General features: G+C 39.6%; 1 protein-coding gene across 1 annotated transcript; it reads right to left on the bottom strand.

Annotated features, from left to right (window-relative positions):
* Positions 1-2,072: 2,072 nt before the first annotated feature.
* On the bottom strand, positions 2,073-19,932 carry LOC140140165 (receptor-type tyrosine-protein phosphatase F-like). Its single transcript, XM_072162028.1, has 13 exons — positions 19,897-19,932; positions 17,228-17,387; positions 16,465-16,764; positions 15,724-16,020; positions 11,150-11,557; positions 10,333-10,629; positions 8,943-9,269; positions 8,088-8,381; positions 6,318-6,644; positions 5,498-5,782; positions 3,839-4,147; positions 2,585-2,899; positions 2,073-2,374 (listed from the first exon to the last, which is right to left on the bottom strand). Exons 1-13 carry the CDS (start codon positions 19,930-19,932, stop codon positions 2,073-2,075), a joined length of 3,657 nt encoding a protein of 1,218 aa, XP_072018129.1.
* Between the last annotated feature and the right edge of the window lie 2,049 nt (positions 19,933-21,981).

The raw sequence follows: 21,981 nt of genomic DNA, 5'->3' as shown, positions 1-21,981 counted from the left end.
CGACCCGATGTGGATTACAGTTGCCACATTGACTAGGGTTGCCGGTGGGCCTACGACACTTGGATGTCACATAATAATGCTTCGGGAATCTTAGCGGTGGGGTGGATAAAGGGGACGCTGCCCTCCTGTGAAAAGTCTTGCCCCACCTGTGGCACGCTGACCGTCCTGATATTTGGCGTTTTGTACTTCAATTTTTGACCATTTTATCAAATTTTGCGCCCTTGAAAGTTGCATCCCCCCTGAAAAAGTCCTGGCTACGCTACTGAACTTAGTAACAAAAGCTTACACGCAAAGAAACGGACCATGGCTGGAACTCGTGTAGCTGGATAGAGGTGTCTGATGGAGGTAGTCTTGTTCGGTTTCTAACAACACACAGGAATCCAATGAATGTCACTATCATCAAGATAACAGCAATACCGGAGAACACGCTGATGATTGCAGCTAAAACAATAAAATAAGTTAAGAGCTTTTAAGTATTACAAAAGTCCTATTCAACCAAAGAAATTGCTGATTACCTGATACAATAAACATGGTAAAGCGATTCGGAAACGATTCTATTCTCTACTGCATAAGGGACAAGTAAATGGAAGTTTAATCTTTGAAATTAAGATTTAATTTAAATCTGGTCAACCAGACATACCTATTTTGACGGACGAACCGACGTTGCGACTGAAACCTTCAGTCTTCAGCTGGGTTGTGATGCAAATGACCTTGAGTACCGGACACTTCCGGTATTGATGACAATCGACGAGGAATGTCCTTTATGATCCTGTCCCAGCCGTGTGGAAAAACTCAAAAGAATTTATCGCGACCACGGAATTACCACCCACTTTAAACCCACGAACACGATCCGCCAGTCCTTAGTGCATCCCAAGGACAAACAGCCCAAGGGGAGGATCAGTGGAGTGGTCTACGGGGTCCGCTGTTCTGAAGAGCAAGCCTGTCAAGACTCTTACATAGGAGAAACCGCCCAACCTCTTCACAATCGCATGTTACAACATCGCAGAGCCAGCTCAAGTGGAAACGACTCATCAGTGTTCTTACATTTGAAAGCCACCGGACACCATTTTGACACCAAGGATGTCCGAATCCTAGATCGCGAGCATCGTTGGTGTGAGCGTGGAGTGAAAGAGGCAATCTGGGTGAGGGCTGAGCAACCATCCCTCAACCGCGGTGGCGGTGTCCGGGCCAAACTATCACACGGCTGGGACAGGATCATAAAGGACATTCCTCGTCGATTGTCATCAATACCGGAAGTGTCCGGTACCCAAGGTCATTTGCATCACAACCCAGCTGAAGACTGAAGGTTTCAGTCGCAACGTCGGTTCGTCCGTCAAAATAGGTATGTCTGGTTGACCAGATTTAAATTAAATCTTAATTTCAACATACCCAGATGAATGAGAGTCTACACAGTTTGCAATAATCTTTGCATTTGCATCTTGTGCCAAAAGCCCCAGGTGATTATAACCTGCTCCTTTGTGTCTTTACCACACAAAATAGCCCAGGGCGACATTCCCGATCGGAAAAAGTAAGTCTAGAGGGTTGCCCACCAATAAAGTCCACAACTGAGTTGGCTTGTTGGCTTGTTCCCATATTCCACAAATGTAACTGAATTTTCAGAAAATGATAAGCTTTTTAATAATTTGACACCAAATTTAACATATGAATCGCTACACGTTATTCAAACATGGCACGGAAAGTCCGTAAACATACACGTAGTGTTAGCCTATGAGCGGAGGTATTTTTGCGCTCATTACTACAGAATTTCTGAGATACCGGTTGGGTTTTTCAGGTTTCATGTGTATCTTATTGAGTAAACTGAATTTATACTACATCGCTGAGCGAAAGCGATTGATTTTTAGCCAATAAGGTAAAGAGCTTTTTGTTGCGCTGGGAAGAGCGTGCCGCCTCATTGGTCAAATACCAATCGCTCGTCGCTTATCGATGGAGTATAAATTCAGCTTAATAAAGCAGATAGTCTCCTTGACGAAGTCTCCATGATTGGGTTAGAAAGGAGACATGTGTCACTCATGCAACTAGAGAAACACAAACTATCGTAGTCTCGATCCATTCTATAACTTACATTCTTGATCATTCGGACCTCTAATAGGATCGCTGAATGGTCCTACACCAAATTCATTAACAACAGCTACCCGGAAGGAATAGGTCATGCTTGGGTCAAGTGTCAATGTCACCGATGTCTCCGTAACGTAACCAATGGTCGTGCTGCCGTCTTCAGAGTTACTGCTCAGTTCATATTCGTAAGAAACGAAAGTACCTCTCATGTGTTCACACGCAATTTCATTCCATGTGAAAGGAACTTGGTCCCCTGTTGTCTCGTGGTACATAACAATAGGTGGCGCTGTAGCTGGAGCTGAAATATGATCAAGAGATAATTGAAGTGATTTATCGCTACGATCGAACTTGCATCATTTCAGCCTGGATATCCATCTGTACTTGACTTGCCAGGTATTTCTTGAAATACGGACAATCGGACATTCACCACTACTCTCCACCAAGAGTGTCTTATGCAAATGCATTTGGAAAGCAGCTGAAAGACTAGATTAGGAAACAAAATATTTACCAGTTCCGTGGGACCTAACATCGATCTTTATTTCTTGGCTCCTTCCAGCACTATTCTCAGCAATAACCCAGATATGGTACATTGTGTTAGGCAAGATGCCTCCAATAACCGCGGACATATCAGATGTTCTAGTATACTCAACCCTTTCAGGTACAGGTCCATTGTTGCTGCTGCATTGGAATGCATTGAGCACCTGGTAGTCTACCACGAATTCAGTTGCGCGACATGGATTAGCCTGTGTAGTCTCAAACGTCCAGCTGATGTGGGCACTATCTCCATCAAGTGATGCTCTAAGGTCCTTGACAGACGCCGGTGCTATAAATAAGATATGGTGAGTGATTTGTAAAAAATCTTATAATGTTCAATAATCATCCAAGGAGATTCCACATGTGAACGCTTTTCTGCTTGGCAGACGATATAGGATTGTATGAAAAGATCTTATAACATATTGAATAGGAGATCCCACAGGAACCCAGACCCCTAAAGTCTAATATCTTTGAATTATTTCTAATCAACGTTTCTTGGTGAAACGCGCCTTTGTTTATGTTCGCATTAGGGACTGTTTATTGAATGTGCCATGGGAAACGGTGAACTTTCCAAATGGCGCACCAAAGATCGCTATCCCCTCTACTTATTGCCCCCTGGTGTTGTATCCGGGTATTTTCCGGGTGCTTCCTACTACTAAGAATATCTTATATATACAAAACTACCCTTTTCTCCAAGATGGCATTTTTGACTTGATGTTTTCATACCTGTTACTTCCGTGGAAAAGGGGAAACTGCTATAATCTCCGATTCCGGCATTTGATTGCGCTGCAATACGTAACTCGTAGGTAGTACACGGCATCAGATTGGAAAGTGTAAGTGAAGATACGCCATTCGGGGATGAACCAATCGTCCCTCGTGTAACCTCAAAATCTGAGCTGCTCACAAATGGTGCGAGTCCAATTAAAATATAGATGTAGTTTATTATTTCTATATTCTGGTTGCCGCATGGTATTGAACTCACAGTGAAGGCGACACGTGTTGGCCCGACTTGGGTTGGTGTTACGGTGATTCGTAGCAAGACTGGTGCTATACGGAAAAACAAACAAACAAAATTTCAATGATGGGGGAAGAAAAGAAGGAGGAGGTGAAATAACGAAAGAATTACAAAAAGAATCACAGAAAGAATTACAAGATAAGGGAAAGAAAGAAAGAACAAAATCAATCAATCAATCAATCAATCAATCAATCAATCAATCAATAAACTTACGTCCTTCCCCTGTTGTCGCAGATTCAGACTGTACAGGGCCAATACGAGTGTCAATTGTGGGGGTCACAAAAACTCGGTATATTGATAATGCTTGTAAAGACTCGATATCAACAGAAAGCGACGACACAATTGCGTACAGTTCCTTGGGGGTCGAGTAGATGATGTCACACTCTTCCCTTCTCACCAATTCATACTCAACGATGAATTCAACGGCACATTGTGTACTCGTCGGATAAGTCCAGGAAACGTGAAGTAAGCTAAACGTGGCTTCATCGGCAACAACTGCGAGATCTCCTATAGCACTCAGTACTTTGGTAAAGAGTTGAGAAAACAATTTATAACAGGCATCGCAGAATGCATAGTGTGTGGATGATTGTGATCAAGTTGGGATGGCGGCCCGGGGGGGGTACTCAGTACAAATGACCATACGGGGACGTGCCGCAAATATGGGTAGCATTTTCAGCCTCTTGGTATATCAATGACCCCTTTTTGGTATATGAATGGGTCCTTTTTTCTAAATTGTCTCCATTTTTTCGGAAAATAGCCCCATTTTTCCTTAACCTAGCCAAAATTTTCAAAATTTTCCCGAAATTTTGGGAAAATTTGTAAAAACTAGGACAATTTGGGTTAAATTCGGCCGAAAATTTTGACTTTTGGTATATAAATGGGTCCAAATTTCTTGAAAAATTGGTATATTTATGGGTCCACTTTCAAATTCTCAGCGGCACGTCCCTACCAAAACCAAACTTGAGTACCCCCCCCCCCGGGGGATGGCGGTATGTTTAGGGATGGGCCCGGGGGATGGGACAACGGACGTGTGCTTGTAAAAGGGCTTGTGCGTTACCACAATGGTTACCGTTTGGTGTATAGACCATCCATCGGGCACGTGAATAACTACTAGTTGTGTAGCCTATATCATTATTAATCGACCCAAAGAGGTCGGAGTGGTTTTAAATTTTCGCGTTCAATAAATCGAGTGGATTAACTGTGTAGTGTTGACGATAACTCAATTTTGCAGTGGTGTGTGGCTATAGAGGAAGGTGGTTCTAGCTCACAGAATTTAGGAGCGCTGGAGCAGGGCCACATTACTTTAGGTTTTGTAGTAGGCTTATGTATTGCTCCATTACCCAGAGACGGAATCGAGACTGTGGGACAGTCTACGTTGGGTGTCGGTTGGGGTTTTGTAATTTCATTTTTGCCGAAAATGCTGATTTACATGCCAAACATAGGCCTGTATAGGGCATTATTATTATCATTAAAGGAAAAACAATCAACCATCTAGTGGAATGTTGATCATCTTTATTGAAAACAATCATACGATATTAAGTAACCTTAAAACAAGAACTGTCTTTAAAAATACACTGTGGCACATTGAATACATTGGATACTTTTAAGAAACGCACTAATAATCTTCATTGTGACTCACGAATGTCATGAATGTGTCATGAATCTAGATTATCAGATACGCAATACCAGCTAATAAAATTATAAAACTAACCTCTGGAATCAATCAATCAATCAATCAATCAATCAATCAATCAATCAATCAATCAATCAATCAATCAATCAATCAATCAATCAATCAATCAATCATTGAATCATTAATTGATTAATTAGTGCAACAATATTATGATTATACTTATAGGTAAGACTCTTTACCTGGTGTTGTTAGACTCAGAACATCACTAAACAAACCCATACCGACACCTGTTATAGCTGCCACTTTGAACTCATAGATTGTACCGGGCATTAAATCCACGATGTCGACATATGAGGCTCCTACTACGTCACCAGACTTGGCTGTATTTCCTAATTCGTCATAGAGGGCGTAGCTGTAACTACCAATCTCACCATGGCGATCACCGCATGGTATCGGATTCCAGCTTAATACGGCAGATGTGCACCAAACAGCAGATACAGTAACTCCAACTGGGGCTGTAGGAACTGTATTCAAAATCAAAATACTGGTAGTTAAAATAATGATTTTAGATAAAATTAAGACACTTTTAAAACACGATCATGTCGACCTTATGCCCGAGCGTATGTTTTGCTTTCTTTGGTAGATGACATATTATATAGAGCTGACTTAGGATGTTATATAAACATGCAGAAAAATAGATGACGTCACGCATTTTCCATTGATGCCGATTGGATTTGCCGACAGGCTATTCATAAAAGTGGTACCATTGTTTGAAACAAAAGATTTCCGACTTCCTGAATATTTTATGGCAATATTTTCCAATATGTCAGCGCGGATGAATAAAAGCTTCATTCCGTTGTAACTGATTAAGTTCACTCGGACCGCGGGCCCCCTCTATCGCGTTCTATTTGGCTATCCATTTGACGACGGTACCGTCGGTACTGAACAGTGAGCAAGTGCTTAGATGCCATCGTGAAGCAGATTCTGTAATTAAATCGCAATAGACGATAAGCCTTTTCGCAATATTCGTCATTTTAAGTTTGAGACAATAGGACTCACTCGCTTCTATTGTAGTTGCGCTAACAAATACAGCGTGACCCCCAATAGATCCTATGGCAGATGTAACATAAACGGTGTAAGTCGAATACGACTCCAGACCAGTGATGACAACAGATACGTCAGTTGTGGTGGTGAAAGTCATTTGCACTGGAGAAGAGATGACTTCACATTGACCTCTATTGGTGAGTTCAAATCTTATGACGAAGAACAGGGCCATAGGACACGTTGGTAATGGGTGTGCCGGGCTTGTCCAGGTCACCCTAAGCTTAGTAGCATCTGATGACTCAGGCATGACAGAAAGGTTGGAGACTCCTTGTGGAGGTGGCACTGCGTGGAGAAATACGAAGACGAAAATGTAAATCTCCAAAGACAACAGGTTTATTAAAGCGTGTAGTATTAGTCATGGGCGTTCAACATTTAAAAAAAATCAATTTTCATTGTCTAGATTAGGAGATTAATGAAACTTAACACCTTGAAGATTTGAATGGGTACGAAATGAGAAACATGGTCTTTCAAAAATTGCTTAAGGCCAAGTAAAAAATAAAACATGTTTCACGTCCGGGTTTTCGAAAAAAAGGAGGAGGAGGGGGCTTTTTATTTTCTATTTTTTATCGCAAAATTGGTGTAAATACCCATACTTAGAGCTGTTTTAGCCTATACAATAATGCCTGGAAAAAGGCATTTGATGTTATGAGAGTTACACCCCTCCAATGATCACAAAACCTTCCTAAAATGTTTCTTGTATCGTAACAAGGCTATAGAAAACATTCCAACTTCCTAGACATATTTTTTGAAAAGTTATGACTGAATTTCAAAAAATAAAAATATATTTGAGGAAACCTCAAAAAAGGAAGCGGGAGGGGACGTGAAACATGTTTATTTTTTTATTTTATTTGTGGTCCTTAAGATATGTGTCGTTTTATGAAGATGTTTCGTTTCGACACTCTTTACATCATAACTCAGAAACCACAAGCCCTACAAAGGTGTAACTGTGATTATTTGACATCTTCGTCAACACCGCTTCACATGATACCACGATTCGATTTATTCACAACAGTTAACTATTCTAACTGACCTTAAGCAAAAAGAACAACTAAAGTAATAAAAAAAAAAAAAAATGGAATCATAATGCAAAAGTAAGTGCTCTGGTTAGTTCGTTTCACACACAAAGAAGAAGAAGGAAAGAACAAGTAAACATATGAAAAGAGGTTTTGGGCAAAAACTGAACGAATATGTATGTGTTTAGACTTTCGCCCAACATCATACTAAACGAGCTCATCATGATAATTGGCCGTATACACTTTATATGACTGTTAAGGACACCCAAACGTTTTATTTAAAGGCAATTCCAATTCTTGTACCAGAGCGCTCGCGACAGCCCCTTTTTATTCTTCGGAAGTTTAGCGAATCGCGACCATGCGTTATGAGCTCACGCCAAATGGCTTTGAGCCTCGAGGTACTAGAAGTGCACAATGTTAGGATCTCAATGTTGCATAAGCGGTAAAAAGTTGATTTTATTTTCATTGGATCTCTCTGGCAAATAACCAGTGCACTATGCATAGCATATTATGCTGAAATCTAGTGACGTCAATGTTCAATCCGTCTTGACAAAATGGGAAGACGTTTGGCCTGAATTGTTACAAAGTGGCCGAAAAGAACAACCAATGGCTCATTTGCCACAGAATAGGATGGGGACACGTCCCCTGTCACCCAGGTATTTAAGCCTATGCTTGTATCAGTACGACAATATTATTAATGTACTTCAATTACCCAATGGTGTTGTTAAACTGAGAGCGTTACTGAACTGCCCCTGACCGGCACCCGTTGTAGCTGCCACACTAAACTGATATCGTGTGCCACCGTGCATTAAATCTGCTATCTCGATGGTGAGTGGATCTGCGACTCCTATATTACCAGAATTAACAAGTGCGCCATCATTGTCGTAGAGAGCGTAGTTATAACTAATCTCACCACGACGATCACCACATGGTATTGGATCCCAGTTAAATATGGCGGATGTACACCGAAGATCAGCTAAAATAACTCCAACTGGGGTTGTAGGAACTGTATTCAAAAGCAAAACACTCCTCGTTAAAATACATATTCTTCAGCAGACTTAAAGGGGCATTTCGTGATCCACAGCCTCATCCCCCCACTTTTGAGATTTTTATATCACTGGAATACTCTGGCTACATAATGTTTATGTACAAAATATTTCTTGCAGATTAATTCGTTTAGCAAAGATATCGTGAAATTTGAATTTCGTTCTGGTGCACCAGAACGAAATTACAACGTATTGTCTATGGAGCCGTGTAATACACATAATCATGCATAACTCGCAAACGCAAAATCGGAATCAACTGAAATTTTGGGAATATGGTTTTTTCGGGGATATGTACTGAAAAATGTCATAAAAAGAGGATGCTAGGATCACGAAATACTCCTTTAAGATGATAACGAAGTTCTGGTCACTTTTGTACGTATAATAGATTTTGTACTCACAATCAAAGATAAGCCTATCGTATCACTAAGAATCCCATTACAGCGCATGGTTTCTGGAAATATCAACTCCCGGACTATAACAAAACTACTTATTGTTTATAAGTTTGAGACATGATGACTTACTCGCTTCTATTGTAGTTGCGCTAACATATACAGTAGGACCTCCAACAGATCCTACGGTAGATGTCACATATACGGTATAAGTCGAAAACGGCTCCAGACCAGTGATGCGAACAGTCACGTCTGTTGTGGTGGTGAAAGTCATTAGCACTGGAGCAGCTATGACTTCACATTGATCACTATTAGTGAGTTCAAATTCTACAACGAAGCTGACGGGTATAGAGCAGGTCGGCAAAGGGTGAGATGGGCTTGTCCATGTCACCAAGAGCTTTGTTGAATCTGATGGATCAGGCATAACAGATAGATTGGTGACTCCATTTGGAACCGGTACTGGTTGGTAAAAAAGAAACATGTGAAAACCATAAGCAAAGATACACATCAAGTGGTAGCTTATGTGATATCACGGTTGTTTGATGGGATCATTTATTAGTTTTTCAAACAAAACATCATGTACAATATTATGCTAATGTATACAGATGCTTTTGAGTCATTCTCAACTTTAATTTCCTCTCTTTTACAAAATTATTCACTTTTATAGCATTTTTATAGCTTTTTTTGATATAAATTGTATCTATTAATGATAAAATTGGTGGCGCTATTTAGTTACTGGAAATTACACTTTCAAGCTTTTAATACAAATAACTCCTTTTATTGTTTGATAAAATATGTTCATAAAATTTCCTTGTTGCTTGTTTCACCTATTCCAGCTGTTTTAATGGCAGTATTAATCATCTACCCCTTGCAAATAAAGAAATATGAATTAGAATAAATAGCGCCATCTATAGTTTGCATTTAGTTAGTAATGAAGCTAATTCTATATACATCAAACAACCGTGATATACGTATACATAATACATATACATATTAAAGAACGTTCAGACCAGGTGATCACAACTTTGTGTGCAATAGGCTAATGCTGAGATCAGTTATCTTAATATAGCATTATTGTCAGTTTCCTCCAACAGCCTCTTTATGTAAGACAAATAATGGTGTTCTTCATTGTCTTTGTCGGTCTGATCTCAAAATTACCATGTGGTGGTCACGGTTGTTTGATATGATCATTTATTAGTTTTTCAAACAAAACATCATGTACAACCCAATTTTAGGCTTAAACAGCTTAAAGCGGTATCGTGCTAATGTATACAGATGCTTTTGAGTCATTTTCAACTTTAATTTCATCAAAAATATACAAACACGATACATATGGAGGAAAAGCTGGAAGATCAAAAAGGCCTGAAAGTTAGCCTTTCCCTAAAATCAAATGAAATTGGCAAAAAGTGAATTCTCGAAAACTTGATGTTGGATTTCCACTAGTTATTGAACTATGCCTTTAGACATGAGCGCATTGTGACTCGTAGAATTTATACGGAGATTTTCCAAGGTCTTCAATTACCCAATGGCGTTGTTAAACTGAGAGCGTTACTGAACTGGCCCTGACCGGCACCCGTTGTAGCTGCCACACTGAACTGATATATTGTACCACCGTGCATTAAATCTGCTATCTCGATGGTGAGTGGATCTGCGACTCCTATGTCACCGGAATTAACAAGTGCGCCATCATTGTCGTAGAGAGCGTAGTTATAACTACTGATCTCACCATGACGATCACCACATGGTATTGGATCCCAGTTAAATATGGCGGATGTACACCGAAGATCAGCTAAAATAACTCCAACTGGGGTTGTAGGAACTGTATTCAAAAGCAAAACACTGGTGGTTAAAATACATATTCGTCAGCAGTCTTGAAGGTATGATAGATTTTGTAATCGCAGTCGAAAATAAGCCTATTTTAGTATCACTCCCATTACAGTACACGGTTTCTGGAAACATCAATTCCCGGACTATTACAAAAGAATCATTGTGTATTAGCTGCCACACTGAACTGATATATTGTACCACCGTGCATTAAATCTGCTATCTCGATGGTGAGTGGATCTGCGACTCCTATGTCACCGGAATTAACAAGTGCGCCATCATTGTCGTAGAGAGCGTAGTTATAACTACTGATCTCACCATGGTATTGGATCCCAGTTAAATATGGCGGATGTACACCGAAGATCAGCTAAAATAACTCCAACTGGGGTTGTAGGAACTGTATTCAAAAGCAAAACACTGGTGGTTAAAATACATATTCGTCAGCAGTCTTGAAGGTATGATAGATTTTGTAATCGCAGTCGAAAATAAGCCTATTTTAGTATCACTCCCATTACAGTACACGGTTTCTGGTAACAACAATTCCCGGACTATTACAAAAGAATCATTGTGTATTAGTTTGAGACATGGTGACTCATTCGCTTCTATTGTAGTTGCGCTATCAGATACAGTAGGACCAACAACAGATCCTACGGTAGATGTCACATACACAGTGTAAGTCGAATGCGGCTCTTGACCGGTGATGACAACAGATACGTCAGTTGTGGTGGTGAAAGTCATTGGCACTGGAGCAGCTATGACTTCACATTGATCACTATTAGTGAGTTCAAATTCTACAACGAAGCTGACGGGTATAGAGCAGGTCGGCAAAGGGTGAGATGGGCTTGTCCATGTCACCAAGAGCTTTGTTGAATCTGATGGATCAGGCACGACAGAAAGATTGGTGACTCCATTTGGAGCCGGTACTGGTTGGTAAAAAATTATAAGCAAAGATATAAATTAGGTTGTAGCTTATGTGATATACATCATAAAGAGTGTTCAACAGAATCTTTTATTCACTCGGTTCAGTGCAGACCAGGCTATCGGAAAGTTCTTCTCCTTGCAGTACGGTTCATTTACTGTTCATTGTCAATGCAGAGATCAATTATCATATTGTAGCATTGTCAGTGTCCCCACTAGCCTCTTTGCGCAAGACAAATATGGGACCGGTGTTCTTCGAGTTCTTTGATGAAGGTCTAATCTGCAAATTACTATGCGGCGGTGCGCGGAGGGCATATACTTTCTCCAAGGCTCTTCCTCTGGCATTTTGAGTATAATGCTTAGCATTAGCATAATGTACTAGCAAAAAAATGTTATCAGATGATATCACCCAGGATTCACAGTCATATAACAGCAAGTACTGTAACACATTTGGTTTTGAAAAGCATTACTAAGGATGCAATTGAGATTGTTGGACCTTTGCTCTAGACATTCCAATGTCCACGATACAGACCACTCACGTGCCTTCCTACTGGTTATTAGATCGCTGATAATACATACATACTCACATATAAATTGTGTTTATAACGCAATTTCAATTTGTCAGAGGGGTCAATACAAACTACTGCCCTATATATAGGCAGGAAAACACATAAATACATGAAACAAAAGACAATTAACACTCATATGGAAACAAATCGTTGGCTGTATTCAATAGTGGCGTATAGTGGGGCACCGCCAATACACAACTTTTCGAGAAAATCGGGTTTGAAGAAATGCCAATTTAAAATCGAGTTGTGTAAATCAGACATTCATCATATTTTGTAAATGATGTGAAATTTCTGCAGTATAAAACTAAATAGATTAAATTTTTATATATTGTTCAAAAGAAATACACATAGTGCAGTTTTGTCCACGGCAAATTCACCGTGACCTTTTCAGCCACAAACCCGCTTAGTGAAGATTAAACCGAAATATGCAGTACTAAACCATTATAGTAATTGATTGTCCAATGCACATGTCTTACCACGTGATAATATTAATCCAATGAGCGATCGAATTGTCCGCTACGGTCGACTAATCCAATCGATAATGACGCTATTGACATGTACGGGTGGAGCTCCAATGACTGAGTTTTGGGGATTTTTCACTGGTTTGCTATCATTTACTCATCAAGGCGCTCCGCCGTTATTATAAGGACTATGCTAATAATTTAAAGATTGACATGTAGAAAATAAACCATACTTGATTGACAGAAGGTACTAAATTTGTACCTATTACGGTTTGGTGGCACTCCTCTTCCAAACGCGACCAAGTCAGGGCGGCCCGGTGAATCAAAATGTGCATTGGATTAACACGGGAGTTTGGATAAGATGGCATATTTCCTTTCTCATACAAATGCATGCTCCTCCGTTATTAAAGCTTGTACCGGATTAAAAATCCAGATATTTTGAAAAGAATAAGTAATTTATACTTTTTGATTTATGACGCTAACTAGTTTATCACATATACCCACAGCACAGCGCTACTAGTACGGGTCAATTACCTGTGAGTGCCCCTGTGTTGCGTGCATACATGTAGTTAACAATAACTGCATGATGATACATAATATTGCTGGCAAACTGAAAACAGTAAGTACGAAACTATACGTCACTATGGAAAATACGCAAAACGCAATACCCTAACCTAACGTTAATCGTACGCCACCTCGATCGCCGTGTAATCCCTATGGCGTTACTTTTCGTCGGCTTCATTCCATAGTGGCGTATAGGTCCGATACGTCTCTATGACATGTAGCGAGGTCTACGCCACTATGACATAAAAAGTGGCATATGGTCGTTACGCCGCTATGGAAAACACAAAATTTCACTCTGTAACTATACGCCATATTTGATTGAGTGAGAGAGGGTGTCCCAAAGTGTTCCCAGCAAACACAAAACTTATATTTTGGTTTTGGTAAAGACATTTTAATAACATTAATTGTCGGGTTATATAAAGGTCACGAAAACGTTTTAAAACGTTTTGTATGAAGACACACTACAACAATACTTTTAAAATGTTTTCAAAATGTTATTGTAAAATATTTTTGCAAACATGTTTTTGCCAATATTTAGTGAACACTATAACATTATGTCAGAATATTTGCAGTAAGTTATTAAAAATGTTTTTGAATGTTATGGAAAATGTTTTATACCCTTTATATACCTTTATATAACCCGGCATTTAACCTGGCAACCTTTTCTAAGCTTTTGCGAATGATGTCAAAACCGTTTTGTGTTAGCTTGGTTGGTCCTACTACAGGTATACAGCCTGTCTCAAAACAAGTTGTGCAAGTCAAAAGCGCCCTCTTTGGCGATTAGGAAATACCGTTGTGACATTATGCTTACATCAACGTCAAGGGCACAGTCTTAGCTCTCAAATACCGTTTGTTCTGTTCAATTTGCTCTTTTTAATCTGGAGATATGTTTAGTTAAGAACGAAAGGGTAAAATTAGGAAATACCGTTGTGACATTATGCTTACATCAACGTCAAGGGCACAGTCTTAGCTCTCAAATACCGTTTGTTCTGTTCAATTTGCTCTTTTTAATCTGGAGATATGTTTAGTTAAGAACGAAAGGGTAAAATCACAATTGTGCCACTTTTACTAGAGAATAGGGCTGTACATGTAAATCAATGATAGCTGGTGTTGATGCGCCTAAGGCACTCCCCCCCCCTTGTGGCTCGTGCATTAGACGCATCAACACCAGCGCGCGTGCATTATTTTGTCTAATTTCATTAATTTGTCAAATTTCATGAACTTGTCAAAGTTCATTAATCCATAAGTGTGTAATATTTGTTTGTCTTTTAACATGTCTTGAATGACAAAACGAACAGTATTTACCATGGTAAAATCATTGACGTGCACATGTATTTAATTTTGCAGGAGAATGTGAAATATTTATTTATCGTTTAATTTGTCGTAAGAGGAAAAAGAGAATCATTATACCTTTATCATGATAAAACATTAAAAACAATTTTGTATTGTTGTGTAATTGATGCATTCTTTTGATTTCACGAAGGAACTCTTGATAAACTTGATGCTATCATTGATTTACATGTACAGCCCTCTTCCTAGTAAAAGTGGCACAATTGTGATTTTAGCCTTTCGTTGTTAAGTAAGCATATCTCGTGATTAAAACAAGCAAATTGAACAGACTAAACGGCATTTGAGAGCTAAGACTATGCCCTTGACGTCGATGTAAGCATTATGTCACAATGGTATTTTCTTATTGCCACAGAGGGCGCTTTTTACTTGCACAATTTTGTTTGAGACAGGCTGTATAAAAGCCCTATCACCTATATATAATAAGCGATTGCTTTTCGGGATATACCGCGTTGCATGGCTACTAGATGAACGACGACTACTTGTGGAATGTACGACAGTAATAAAGAAAGTACTACGTGAAAACTAATAGTTTATCAATCAACTCGCTGGTGGATATGGATCCTAGGTAGCTTGGTCAGATAAGGAGAATTTGCTCCCGTCTCTAGGTACCATGGATCAAGCGAACGACAATTATTTGATATATAAAGGCCCATTCAGTGATTTGCTCATTATAGGAGGATCGTACAAATCATCAAAATTCAGGTATTGGTACCTTGGTTATTCTCATTGATGTGCCAACATAGTCTGCTTAGTGGTTAAGCTGAAAGCCATGTAATAAAGATATTTTAAACGAATAAACGAATATGTAATTTCTTAACATCAGAAATTAGCTACATGTATTTGAATGGGACTTCGACTTTGTCAATTCAGCCATTTTCTTCGTCTTTTGCCAAAGTATTTCAAAAATACCTAATGACAATTTGAATTTATAAATAATTTTAAATTGGTTACACTTAGGCTGGGATCAATGAATGGGCCTTTAACCTCGGCAAAAAAGAGAGTGTTTGAATTTGCAAGCACACTATGATCCACAACATGCTAATCTATCAAGGCTATCCTTAACCCAAATACATTTGTACATTCATTGAATGACCTTTGAAAATTTGGGTACAAAAACTCATAATCTGCAACTTGAGGTCAAATTTGCACTATGGTTGTTTAATTGAGGTTATTGAACTAAGGCATTCCGATGAGGCCAATGTGGTCCATAGTGGGAGAAGCACACACCTGTTGTCGTTGTAAAAGTAGTGTTATCGAGTGGTCCATAGCCAATACTGGTTGCCGCTCTAATTGAGAAAGTATACGTATTCCCTGGTGTCAAACTATCAACATTAACGGTTGTGATTGCGGGATCTGCAATGTCACCCATGGTGATTTCAGTACCAGATCCGTCATCATTCACCAAGTAATTGTATGCTATGATGGCTCCATGACGATCACCGCATGGAACATCATTCCACGTAAACGTTGCGTCTGCGCATCCCACGTCGGTATTCACAACGTTTGCTGGTGGTAACCCAGGTTCTGTAATAAAAAAATTCGGAAATTTACATTTCTTAGTTTGACAACATTTGTGAAAATTTAGCAATAAACGACAGAGATTTCGGGTCAGAAAAACCGTTATTGTGCAAATCAAAAGTTGTACTCGACGAAATTGTCAATGGGATATCACGGCACGACAATCGGCCTGAATTGTCAAAAAGTGGCTGAAAAGAACAAAAAATGGTTCATTTTGCGATGTATAAGTGAGTTATTACCGGTAATAAGCAAATTATAACCGGTAATAGTGACTTATTACCGGTATTAAGTGACTTAAATCCGACAGTGTGAACACGACTTGAGTTATTTAATACCATCGATTTGAATGACAAAGAACCGTGAAATGTTACACATTCTTGACGGCACTTGTAACGTAAAGTGAAAGAGCGTGTGACGAAAACAAGAAACATGAAATATTTTGGATAGTACCATCTTCTCCTGTAGTTGCAGAATAGGAGGAAGCTGGCATTGCAGCTCCGCATTGGTTATAAGGAGTCAAATACACTGTATAGTCAGAGTACGAATCCAAACCCGTGATCTCGTCAGCCGTGCTTATTTTAACCGGTGCGGCAATAACTTCGCACTGGTCTCTGTTGGTCAATTCATATTCTGCTTCGACTAAAATCTGATCCGGTGTTAGTGGTGGAACAGATGTAAATGACACGACAAGTTTGGATGAGTCAGCTATGTCGGCTGTTACGGTAAACGAAAATGTCGCAGGATCTGGTGCTGGGAATAAATCAAATAGCGTAAAAATTCGTTAATAAGCATATGTGCCTATTAACGAGTTGCTCGGACAAGAATGAAGTTTTAGGGTAATTTAAAAAAAAGCACATAATGCTTATTAACGAAGTTTTACGATACAATATTTGGGGATCAAATTCATAACAATAAACTGATTAATAGCAGATTTAAGAAGGGCATGCATTCCTTTATTGGAAACAGTTCCGTATATTATTCCCTTTTTCTTAACCCTTGGCAGTTGTTTCTTTACTGTTGTTATTGTTATTTTTATTGAATGTATCTTTGTATGTTTTTAATGCCTGAACCCCGGGTGCCTGAAGAACTTCTATACCTGGGGTCTATACTCCTTCAGGTCTCTATAATCTGATACAATAACTGCTATCAGGGGCCTCGTCAAGAAGTCCACTTTATTCAAAATCAGCACCCCTCCAAAAATCATTTTACATACCAGGCAAGTTTGGTGTTAATTCCGTTGGTGGATCAGTATCAACTCGAAACGCTCGTAGACCAGGACAACCCACATTCCACACGTCAGTGTGTAGTGTTAGAAAATCAGTTATACCACTTGCCACAAAAGAATCCACCCCATTTCCTTTATGGAATCCAACCTATTCAAAAAATGCAAACTAAAGAAATTCTTATCGAGTTGACAGGGGCGTAGCAAGAGCCTCGGGGCCCATGGACAAGAATCAATGCGGGGCTGGACTTACCACTGGGCCAGAGGGCCCCCCAAATTGCGCGGTGCATGTTCCTCTTAGCCCGACAACACCATGTTTTGGACCAGAATATGGTAAAATTACCAAATTTGTGCGCTTCACGCATATCATACAAGCCCTTTACATAGCAAAATTCACCTTCATTTTGAGCTAAAATTGTCTGAAATTAAAAATTTATTTCGCGCGCAAAGTCCTAGTAAGAACTGAACAAAATATGCTTATCTCCCTCTATTGATTTGCAATGCTTCTGCCACCACTGTCGATCTTATACTAGGCCCCCAATTTGTAAACCAAACTTGGACTCTTAGGTGCACATGTCTCTCGGTGAGTTTGGGCCTCCAAAATTTGGTCTGGCCCAGGTAAATTCGGCCCTGCCTTTTAAGCTCTTTTAGCATCTCCTTAATCAGCTCTTATTTCATTTTCTCTTTTGCTTGGGGCCCCTAAATCCTCGGGGCCCATGGACTTCGTCCACCCTGTCCCCCGCTTGCTACGCCCCTGCGAGTTGATGATGTGGATAGGCATAATCATGATAAGTATACACGTACCGGCCCAAAACGCATGCGTAAAGCTTTCCCCACCTCTTTCGACCTGAAGCCAATGTAAACCCAATTAAAGCCATAATGTATGAGTTTGGTCAAATTTTAATTTTGTTATTCTCTGCAAAAATATTACATAATATTAGTAACAACTGTCAAGGGGGTTTTCTGATTATTTTAAGCCGAAGTGTTGAGGTGAAATGAAAGAAAACCACTAAGCCGTTTCACTGTGGAGCTCTATGGGGGAATTGGCTGAATAATTTTTCTTGAGCACCTGTGCTTGTAAAAATCGCACCAAAATCAGAAATAGCTTTGTTGCCCTAAATCTGATTTTGGCGAACAGGACTATGAATTTTTTTGCACGTATGGAATGCCGATATTCTCTGAACCAATTTTTGTGATACCTGGCAGGGAGTGGCAGAGTCCTTTTTAAGCAGTGTGCGTAGCCATTTACAAACGAAAAGGTACAGTACAGCTCAGTACATCCATAGATTTTGTCATAGGTTGTGTTTACATCGCGCAATGCATGCTGGGAAAATTCGAGCCCAGAGGGCTTGCGATATCGGATTTCTAGGAGCGCTGCCTGCTGAGTTTATTACGTAAGTTTTACCATGGTTTTACGAGCGTTGCAAAGCTAGATCAAAGTTGTGCCGCCAATACTCTATCCCGGTATTTAAAATCTATACATCTCAGTATGTAATGCACAGTTTCCGTAATTGATATCAACTGGAAATTTGAACAACTTACGCAATCGAAGTGGCTAGAAAATCATACATCATGGATCTCTCTACTAGGGATGTATGTTACAATAACGAGGAAGCTTATATAGAAGGGAACTCTACTAAGCCCAATATTATTTTCAGGAACGAACCAATGCAAAATGTAATAGCAATAATTTAATGAAACGTGTCCATATTAGACAGAAAATAACCACAAAGATTGCAGGATATATCAGGTGAAAGTTTATCAACTTCCATCTAGCCAATGGTTTATTGTTGTAATTGTTGGCTCTCTTGGCATACACTGATGGCCAGAATGGAGTCAAGTGACTCTATTGACTCTCCAAAGGAGTCACCTGATTATCACAGGAGAGTCAGTTGACTCTTTAAAGGAGTCAGACTCCGTAGTTGCTTGGCTGTTGACACCATGGAATGTATATTCTCCCATTGCAAGTGGATGGTGGTCAAGCCAAATTTTCTGACGATCGCCTATGGCGTGAATCTAAAGTTTAGAATTTTTAGCTTGATGTAGATCTATGTGTATCATTATTGTCTTTTTTCTGACTGTCGGAGTGACCCTGTAATGGAGTCAGGGCGACTCTATTAATGGAGTCTGGGTTACTCTAGGAGGAGAGTCCAGCCACTACGCGACTCTATGTCAAATGACCCTATATTGGGAGTCAAATGACTGCTGTGTAGAGTCATCAACAGTGACTCTTCAGAAGAGTCAATAAATGTATGACTCTTCAAGGGAGTCAGATGACTCCCAATATGGAGTCATTTTAGACATAGAGTCACAGAGTGGCCGGACTCTGCTTTTTGAGTCACACTGACTCCTGTTTGGCTTTCAGTGTATGTAGAATAAAACCAGGTCATAAAAATGTACCTTTAAGGGCTTGGTCTTAAAAAACGAAGAAAGTTTTGTATAAAATTATTTGTCCCCTCATTAAATTATCATGGCATATGACTATCAATCTCCGCTACAACCTGATATTAATTTTCTTGTGGTAGTTCTTCCAGATTTTTCACAAAATGGGCCAGAACAGCGCTACCCATCATGAACCCCTTCCATCTAGCCTTAAGAAGCAGAAAACAATTTTAAGGCTACGATTTCTGCTGTAACCTTCACGGGTCTTATGTTCTTACCCCTGCCGGTCCATCGCCTTCAGCATTTGACTGCATATCTTCCCATTTGTAAATGACGTAAGACTCTGACCCCGACACCACCACAATACACTGCCATGAATTTTTCTGCAAAGTTTGAATAAAGACACACTCAGAAACCATCACAAAATGTTTTGTGCGGATGTTCGTGAAATATTTAAGTTGACATCTGACGATCGGGGACATCCCCTGTTGTAGAGACTACCGCCAGAGAAGAGGAGAAAGACGGCGCACTTCATGGAACGATTGCCCCTCATTTTAACGGGTGATGCTGAGACTTTGGCTGTTTGAGGATTGTCTGTATCTCTTTAGTTTATGACCGTAAAATCCACCATTTCGAACCGGAAATGACGTAAGAGGTACACTAAGTACGCTATTTTATTTATCAGTTTGGGTGGAACGGAGTAGTTGCAAAAATAGCGCCCTCTATGTATACAAGTTACAAAAAACATGCAGAGAAAATCGATCATAGAGGGTAAACTTACCAAGTTTAAATCACTTCTGGTCCAAAAATCTTGAACTCCGTCATAAGTATAAACAAACATCCAAGTTGCAGACACGGTGTTAGGTACGTCATACAAATTCAACAACTTGTCCACTCGGTTGAATTGACATTCATTTGTCGAGTCTCTAGCTATGCTCCTATAGAATATGGTCCCGATATTTACAGTTGTGTAGTCTATAGAGTGAGTAGCAATAGATGCTTCACTTATAGCGGAATCGAAGTTCCACAAAGTTGTTGACCCAGGATTACCAGGAAGTAAAATCCAATTATTGGTATTTATCTAAAGGGGATCAAGAAAATAAGGAGACCAATATAGTAAGCACCGCCATCATGATATCACAGTGTACCACTAAATGGTCAAGACGTGAAGAACTACTCCCCTTTCCAGAAAAATACGGCACTAATTTCTTGCCAAAAGAGCCAAAAACATGGATTTTCGGCATGTTTTCTGACAATCGATTCACAAAATCAAAGACTTTGAACAAGTCTAACCATTCAAAATCTTAAGTATTTGCCGAAATTTTGCTCTAATTTTCACCTTTTTGTGTTACTTTAATTAAATGATTGGTTATAAAAATGAAACATGTCTTTTCCAAAAATTCAAATACATTTCTGAAATTAGTCTTAGTAAAAGTCTTTGGGTTTGATTGTCGCTGCATACGAAAAAGACCATAAAAACACATGTTTTGGGCCTTTATTTCCAAAAATATTACAATTTGACTTTTATTGCCAATTAGGACTAACTAAAGGATTAGGATTTCATTTGGCAAAACAGGATAATATTAATCTAATGCGTGCGAAAGCACTGCGCGTACTACGCGGTGTGCACATTAGACACAATCAATGCATGGTTTGGGGTTTTCTAACGCTTGCTCTGATTGGTTCTCGCTATCTAAGAGTGTATGAATGAACAATAAAGGAGTTCAGTTTATAGCGAACATCGTTTCTGCACATTAGAAAGCCGATAGGTGCGCATTAACGATGTGCGCATCGGTGTGACGACATTATGTCTTTTTAAAGACTGTTCTTGTTACATCTCAATGTGAATCTAGTAGCTTTGCCGCACATCGTCCACGCCTGGTAAAGTATTATTTTCTATAAACTGCCCGCCGGCTGCTGAGAGTAGCTTCTATTACAAAATAAGCTGGTAAATAAGCTGATTGGTTAAGGTCGAGTCTCTCAATGTCTGTTTAGACCACTTGAGGTCAAATGGGGAACCTGACAAAATCAGGGGAGGACACAAAATGTAAGCAAACACGACGTTAACGGGAACGACAATTCTCGATTCCCTGCCGTTAATATTGGTTGGGCCATGAAATGATACGAACCCTGAGTTCACTGTATTGGTCACCGTAGAAGTTCAGTACAGTAGGTGCAAACGAGATAGTGTCGGATATACAGTTATCACATGCATCAGCTAATATCGTATCATAGTCGACACCAAATGGTAAATAAAATGCTGAAATTCAAAGCAATATAAGGAAATACAATTATGTATAGAGATGTTCGGCGACATAAATACTTCTAAAACAGTAAAGCAGCCGTTACAAAATTCGCCTATA

Source organism: Amphiura filiformis, chromosome 2 (assembly GCF_039555335.1).
Source record: "Amphiura filiformis chromosome 2, Afil_fr2py, whole genome shotgun sequence".
Lineage (NCBI taxonomy): Eukaryota > Metazoa > Echinodermata > Ophiuroidea > Amphilepidida > Amphiuridae > Amphiura > Amphiura filiformis.
This window is presented reverse-complemented; position numbering and strand designations above follow the sequence as displayed.